Source organism: Octopus bimaculoides, chromosome 23, assembly GCF_001194135.2.
Source record: "Octopus bimaculoides isolate UCB-OBI-ISO-001 chromosome 23, ASM119413v2, whole genome shotgun sequence".
Classification (NCBI taxonomy): domain Eukaryota; kingdom Metazoa; phylum Mollusca; class Cephalopoda; order Octopoda; family Octopodidae; genus Octopus; species Octopus bimaculoides.
Genome location: NC_069003.1, coordinates 34,184,393 through 34,192,475, shown reverse-complemented (window position 1 = coordinate 34,192,475; position 8,083 = coordinate 34,184,393). Strand labels below are relative to the sequence as shown.

General features: G+C 36.1%; 2 protein-coding genes across 3 annotated transcripts in view; one reads left to right on the top strand and one right to left on the bottom strand.

Annotated features, from left to right (window-relative positions):
• The window catches only part of LOC106871206 (uncharacterized), a 7,864-nt gene extending 6,083 nt beyond the window's left edge, over nt 1-1,781 (bottom strand). Inside the window, exons 1-2 of one of the 2 annotated variants that reach the window (XM_014917554.2) lie at nt 1,421-1,781; nt 872-1,091 (exon numbers count right to left, since the gene is read on the bottom strand). In XM_014917554.2, the coding sequence (XP_014773040.1) occupies nt 872-961 (90 nt within the window). In that variant the 5' untranslated portion in view covers nt 962-1,091; nt 1,421-1,781. Of the gene's footprint in view, nt 1-871; nt 1,371-1,420 lie in introns of those variants that run through there. The other variant, XM_014917553.2, reaches the window with a different exon arrangement.
• A 4,967-nt stretch (nt 1,782-6,748) lies between these two features.
• Nucleotides 6,749-8,083, top strand: part of LOC106871207 (transmembrane protein 50A) — a 7,803-nt gene continuing 6,468 nt past the window's right edge. Inside the window, exon 1 of the mRNA XM_014917555.2 lies at nt 6,749-6,906. Coding sequence (XP_014773041.1) covers nt 6,808-6,906 — 99 coding nt within the window. The 5' untranslated portion in view covers nt 6,749-6,807. The remainder of the gene's footprint in view (nt 6,907-8,083) is intronic.

Sequence of the window (8,083 nt, the reverse complement as noted above, 5' to 3'; positions counted from 1 at the left end):
GGGGGGGGGGGGGGCACCACAAATTGTAAATGGTTTACGGCACAAAAGAAAACACTTTAAACTTGCTAAAATAAATATTCGAGGAGGTTTATATGATCGGAAATATAATTTCGAAGTGTTCATGGCGTTATAGTCAGGATCTGATCAAAGACTTTGCAATTAAAAAAAATAGGTAACTTATGAAATATAAAATGTAAGTACGTAAAACGAAACATTTATTTTCCATCTTACTGTTAGTTTTTTGTTTCCTTTTGAAAAGTAAAAATTTATTTTATGGTTTATTATTGTTTATATTTTGAATTATATTTATACGGGGGCACCAAAATCTTTTAAGTGCTTAGGGCTTCTCTAGGTCTTAATCCGTCCCTCTTTGTGTACGTCTTAAGAGATTTGGCTGTTATTTCTAGCAGGTTGTGTGATTACGTAGAGCAAGAGCGTGAAACCCCATGTCTGTAATTTAAATCTTAAATTCTATAAAAACAAGTCATTAAAGGAGACGAAACGGTTTCAATCTCAAGACCAAAACAGTGAGTCACCTATTTATGGATTTATAAAATAATTTTCCTAAGTACACATGCACCCACAGGTTCTTCTGCCCTTAAAAAAAAGGTCCTCCGCTCTTAATTGTAAGTACTCTCATGTTAGCTCGTTAACCCTTGCTCGTCTCCACAACCTGCGCCTCTTGCTTAATTCTGAATAGCCATTTTTAATATACAAGAAATATGCGCGTACGTACGTATGTATGTATGTGTCTATACCTGTGCATGTGTGTGTGTGTGTGTGTGTGTATATGTGTGTGTGTGTGTGATGTGTTTATGTATTGATATATTTACATATGATGTATAAAGTTTTAAAAAGAAATTAAATTTACCCAGCGTGTAATCGATGATGTTTGCCCAGCTTGCAATGGTCTGTTATTTGTCCGACATCCACTTCTTCGTCGTTTCTTTCGCCGAGGCATAATCCTTATTAAATATCCTTTTCGTTTAAACTTTTTTTGTTTTCTTTTAGTTTTCAATGGCCCAAATCTAATTCATTCTTCTCAAAGACAAATTCAATTGACTCAAAGGGCGAATTCTTCCGATATATCGCTATAAATAACGAAAGAAAATATACCATTTCTGTAAAAATTCCATATAACAATTCTTTGCTAACCGTTTTTTGGTTATGTGTGTGTATGTGTGTGTGTGTATCCATGAATGTGTATGTGTATGTATGTGTGTGTGTATGTGTGTGTGTGTGTATGGAAGTGTCAACGACAGACGCTAATTGTCAAAGGTTAAAACGAGGCTGATTAATTTAAAGAGACAAGTTGTGATGGTGTTGACTGTGCAGAGCTGGTCTCAGTATTTAAGGGGATATTTCTTCGATAAAAAAAAAAAAAAAAAACGGGGGCCATGCTTGAAAATTCACAACTCACCTCTCTTCAATCAATACGAACTTATCTTATTTAACGAATTTTATATTCGTGTTCTTCCATCGGTGATCGATAAAGACTACACACTTGACTGGGTTCACGTGTTCGTAAATGGTTGAGACAGATTCTGTCGTGGAAAGAAAGGAATAAAGACCACATGTGAGGCATCATGTGGTCTGTGGTTTCATTTGAGGCGCCTGTTGACCAGGTTTTGCGGAATTCAAGTATGGTCTATGCTGCCTGAATGAGGATTTTGCGCCTTTGCTGATGGGGGTACGTCACAAGGGGTTTGTTATGCGCAAGCTGTTCTCGGGATTCTGCGTCAACCCATGTTCATTGCATTCGATGTTAATATCAGGTTCACCACGTGACGCCTTTTTTTGGCTGCAACAATAGAAGCTCGTCATAAAGGAGTTGCTTTGGTAAGTCTATATTATTCATCCGAACGCCATGGCTGATCAATCGATCTTGGTTTTCCGTAACAGAATATATATTGGCGGGAATTACAACCGTTGGAGTTCTTCTCTCATGCGTATACCATGCCCAGTTTAATAGAATCACAACAAGGAAAGAAGGACTGTGATACAGACAATGAGATTCCAATTTCTATCACAGGACACAGACTTATCGTTTTACTCTTTTACTTGTTTCAATCCGAAAGTTGCAGCCAGAGTTTGTTATTCAGTTTTAGGTCCAGCTCTAATGAGTCGATCTTATGATAAAAAAAACATTGTAACTTGGAAAATCTCTCATTTTCTTTTTAAATAAAACAAAAACTATCTAAACATTCGCTTTTAAATTAAATCGCAGCCGACCATCTTCTTGGGCAAGGCGCGGACACATGCTGGACACCCTGATATCTTAGATATTATAGTTGAAATATCTTTAACCATGGGTCTGTTCAATCAGATTTACTTGGATCTAAACAACTTCTGTTAGAAGTGAAAGCCTTATAATAATAATAATAACTGAGAGGAGGTTTTGTTTTGCTCTTATTTCTAGCAGGTTGAACTAACACGTGTTTTACGCCGGTGATCACTTCCAGTTTGTTTTTTTGATTCTCGTGTTTTGTTTTCGATTTTATTTTTCTAAACTTAATGTGTTATAACAGTTTTTCTTTCTCTCTGATATACAGTCCATAATGCTGAGATTTGCTACAAAATTATATTTTAAATACCAATCTATGCATGATAAAACTTACCGTAATTTCTTTGGTCAAACCTAACTTTCCTTATGTTCAACGTTCATTATTTTCTTTCCTATGATAAAATTCTGAGCTTCAAACAGTTTAGAGAGTCAGAGATGGTCTAAGTCGCTATTTACTGCTTGTAAGTAATAAAACAGGAAAAACCATTAACGTTCGTTCATTGTAACATATTCTAACTCCTGGGAAAAAGTCATTTTTAATTCTGGAATCCAGGGATAAGCAAAGTGTCTTGAAACTACCATACCTACCTATTTGTCATTTAAAACTGATAATCCTTTCTACTGAAATTTTGGGTGAGGGCTATTTGATTACATCAACCCAAATGCTTGACTGGTATTTAATCCGAAAGGAGGAAAGGCAAAGTCAATCTCAGCGGAATTTGAACTCAGAACGTAAGGACAACGAAATGCCGCTGAGCCCGGCGTGCTAACGATTCTGCTAACTCGCCGCTTTATTTGAGAGTGTTAAGACCTAGTTACATCACTCACCCCGCGGGTTAAATCACACAGAGCGAGGTTTAAGACAAGTGCTTCACAACCTCTTTTCTCTTCTGGTACACTTATATCCTTTTCAGAATTCGGCAGCACATCTGAACTAAAAATAGAACTAAACGTATAGGGAAAAAAAATTATATTCAGGTTACACTGCGGCACATCTAGCATCGTCTTGTGGCACACCAATGTGCCGCGACATACCGGTTGCGGATCACTGGTTTAGACTGAGCTATAACATGGCTGTTGGTTAATTTGTGTCGGTGTTGTCCACTTCTTAACGACTTCAATATTTCAAGTTTATCTTTCTTCTAAGAATTTAAGTCTTTGACAGGGACAGACTGAGCCGTCAATCAATCGAGCACTACACGAAGGCCCGGAGCTCTGAGGAGCCCGCACTCTATATGTTAACTCTACTAAAACACACATTCAAAAGGGCCTGGGTAAACAGTTATGCCCGAGGGCCCTTAATAGTCTCAGTCCGCCCCTGGTCTCTGATGTACATCTCACACACGCACTGGTAGCCTAAAAAAAACCCTGTTTTTACAACCAAATATATGAAGTTTATTGAATAACTAATAAAGGAACTCTTACTTTATTACAGAAATATCTTGGAAGTATTATCCGGCAATGTTTCGTCTGTTTCGACTATCATTTTAACTATCAGCTGATTTATCGACGTCCTCGTCAGTTTGTGAGGAAAATTTTGCTTACATTTCGTTCATCACCTTTTAAATTTTTGTATGACTGTTGTAATCTTCCACATTGTTCACCTGTTCAACTCTCATTCCCATAGATCCATTTGTGTTGTTTTACCAATTCCTATCATGTTTAGTTTTCATGGAATTTATTTATCCCTTCGTTGATACTTTGTATGCGACAGATTTGTGGGTGTATATATGGTCAGCCATTGTTATGATCGGCCATTATTATGATTGACCGTTGACTGAACACTATTCAATTTTTTTTCTCCGTGTTTTTCTCCTTGTCTCCGTATTCTTTCTGTTGAAGAGCGTAGCTCGAAACGTCAAAGACTTTCCGTATTCCCGAGCGTCATACTAATATATCCTTTTGTTATTTACACCACCTGTCCTCGTCTGTTGTTATTATTTGTATATTCTCCCATATATATATATATATATATATTTGTGTGTGCGCGCGCATACATTCACACACCTACGTACATACATACATATATATTCAAAGTGCCTGTATGCTGGTGTGTAGGTGTGAAAGTGAAAGTGAAAGTGAGACAGAGGTAGGAGAACGATATATACATTTACAGGCAAACGCTTACACGCCCAGACACAGACTTGTAACCATAGACCTATGTCGACCTGTCTTTATACCAATGGCGATATATGAAATTTATTGAATAACTAAAGAAAAAAAAAACCGGGACCTCGGAGGCTAAGACACAGGACCCCGTCAGAAACATCTATATATATGTGTGTGTGTGTGTATATATATATATATATATATATACATATATATATATATATATATACATACATACATATATATATATACATTCCTCGGTGGTGTTCATTACCCAGGTGTGGTACATTGGAACGGTGCGCCTCAACTGCTGACGGAAGACGACATAACATATGCAGCGTTTGAAGCTGAACATATCTGAACTTGTAAACAGTTCAATAATACTTTATCCATTCGGCTATTTCTTTTACACAGTGGTAAAAGAAAAAAAGAAAGAAAGAAAACTGATATTAGCGTATTAATGGTAAGTCTTTTACCGGCAAAGTCGATCTTGGCAAGATTTGAACACTTTTCGTACTACTAAACTAAGGATTGGTAGCCAGACCATCGTGTTTTACTACCCCATCCCTGTTTATCACCATGTCTATTAAATATTATATTAAATATTGTTAGACCAATTTACAACACACACACACACAAGTAAACAGACGAAACGGGAAAATGTATATATATAGCGCCGACCCCATTAAGATTAATATTACTTTATTGGTAAAAGAAGCAAAACATTTCCTGACATTTTCTAGCGAGTTCCTAAGGGAATTTTACGATTTGCTTAAGCGTTTAAAGGTTTTAAGACATGCAAAGCTTCAATCATTCATAGACATTGTTAGTGACAGTTTCAATAAACAAGCCGTCAAAGGTCATAGTGTTAAATCGTTTCTCGGCTTTTTCACGAAGATCAAAACTCTAGTCACAGTATTAAACAATTACCACTTCATACAGCTGACATCTGTAGGTGACTGGGCCGTTAGATGGTCAGAGAAGTCTACTGGTCATAAAAAGTGGACGGTTCGTATTCCGTCAGTGGTGCCCAGCTGTGTTTTGTCCATGGTGAAGATACTTCACCAATAGTATAATAGAGCATGGAAACCATAGTGTGTTAAGTAATAAGGCACTAAAGGAGAATGATTCCCCAGACACAATAAAGTACGGGACCAGTTAGTCGATAAGCTTGGGGCCGGAAGTGGTCCGGGTTTCTGGTTTTCCCAGTGTCAAATACTTGTTCAAGTTCTTAGGAAAGAATTTGTGTTAAATTGGAATTTTACTATTTTTTTTTAATGGATTAACGAATTTGGATGCGAGGTGGTCAAAGGTTTTTGATTTGACGGGATACTTTCGCATTCTAAGTCTTTACTTTCATGAGAAGACCTTCATGGGAGCCATGGTGATGCTGGAGGACTTTACTGAACCACTCATTCGTGATGTAGTCCAAGTATGGAATGCTTAAGATATTGTGGTGGCATCAAATGAATCATGAATCTTGAAGAGAATATATGCTGAATATATGGTTGTGTGGTAAGAAGTTTGCATCCCAACCATATGGTTCCGGGTTCAGTCCCACTGCATGGCACCTTGGGCGAGTGTCTTCTACTGTAACCTCGGGCTGCCCAAAGCCTTGTGAGTGGATTTGGTAGACCGAAACTGAAAGAAGCCCATCGCATACATACATGCATACATACATACATGCATATATATTCATATCTATGCATGTGTGTGTTTGTCCCCCACCACTGGTGTTAGTGTGTTTGCGTCCCCGTAGTATAGCGGTTCGGCAAAAGAGACCGATAGAGGTGCCCCAGCATGGCCGCAGTCTAATGACCGAAACAAGTAAAGACGTAAAAGATATACACACACATTCTCGTGTATTTTTATATTATTTTATATACTTGTATACTTTGTTTGTATTTGTAATGACAGATTCTGAATGTATTGTGTTCAAAACATAAAAATCTGAAGACAAAGTTTTGTTTTTGTTGTTTAAAGAAATAAAAATCTAAAAAGTGGAAGTCATTTTTCCAAAAAAAAAACTTTTTCTGGTCATTTAAAAATAAAAAATAAAAAAAAAAAATGAAAATAAAAAAATAAAAAATAAAATATAACAATAAAAATAAAAAATAAAAACCAGGAAAAGTTTTTAAGCAAAGTTATGTCCCCTTATTCTCTAAGTCTTACCAAAATCATTCAGCAGATAATTATATATAACGCAATTAGAAAAAAAAATAATTAAAATGTGTTGATTATTGTTTCATTATTTTTATGAATTAAATTAAAACCAAGATTTTAAAGTAATTTATTTTAAATAAATGTTTACAGATATATTTTATGTCTTTTTTTTTTTAACCAAAGGTATGGCGACGACATATTAACTGCTGCTCAATATTGTTTGTATATTTTGTGAGGCAAGACTTTGAAACATGTCTGGATTTCTTGATAATTGCCGTTGGCCCTGTTCCGATGGCTGCGAACTGGGCGACAGACGAAACATGGTCGCTTCTATTATAGCTGGGGTCTTGGTAAGTAACACACGCCATCTCATTGGCATTCTTACCATATCGTCTTATTTATTTATTTCAGAGCGAGGAAGGCAGCTTCTTCATGGTCGTCGCCGGAACTGCTAGAAATAGCAGCTAAATCTCCTTCGAGTCAAACCTTAGCGATTAAAAAAATATATTAGATAAAATAGACACGTTATATAATGTAGTCCTCGATACACTATGTCTAAAAATAAAGCTTTGTGAATTAATTTGGAAGACGGAAACTGAAAAGAAGCCCGTTGTTTATGTATGCGTGTATGTGTCTTTGTGTTTATCACTCACTACTTTTCGACACTTGGTTTGTTTATGCCTTTGTAACTTAGAGGTTCAGCACAAGAGCCTGATAGAATAAACATTAGGCTTAAAAATTAAATAAGTCCTGGGGTCACTTCGTTTAAAGCCCTTTAAAAGCGGTGCCACAACCCTTTTTGTCCAAACCTCGGCAGTCTTTTAAAAAGCATTCGCTGTTTAATGGTTAGCACACAATCACATCCTGACTAAAAGTAATAATTGTACCTTTGGAACCAAACATTGGTTAAAGACGTATTATATTAAACTTTACCAAAACCCACAACAGCAGTTCCACTCCAGACCCTGAGACGAATTTAACAACAACGGAGTGAAAACTAACAAACAAAAGACACCAGAATCCGAATAAAATTAATAATAAGAAGCCACAAGGAAAGCAGGCGGAACCTAGGTTCTATTTTTTGTTTTTCATTCATATCGTACATCCTGTTTTAGCAGATATTTATTGTCTCAATCCGGCCAAGATATTTCTCTGATGTTAGTCATCATTTTACGTTCATTCATCTGTGAGAGATCACGTTTGGCCTAATTATTATGTTTTGTTTTTTAATTAGCAAGTGTGTCATTTGTCGAAATTAAAATATGCATACATAGAAATAAAAATGTCTTAATGTGTCTATAATGATAAAAGGTGGAGCTAAATTTTCTCCGAACTATGATGAGAATCATCCCGGATTCTCTTTCTCTGTGTATGTATGTATATATATATATATATCCCTGAATGTCTGAAAATAAATTTATTCGAAATTGGTGAGCCATTCCGTCGTTAAAATATATATGTATAAAATGGTTTCTGACGCACTCTGGAAATTTTAAAGATGCGTAGAGCTGAATTTATATATATATA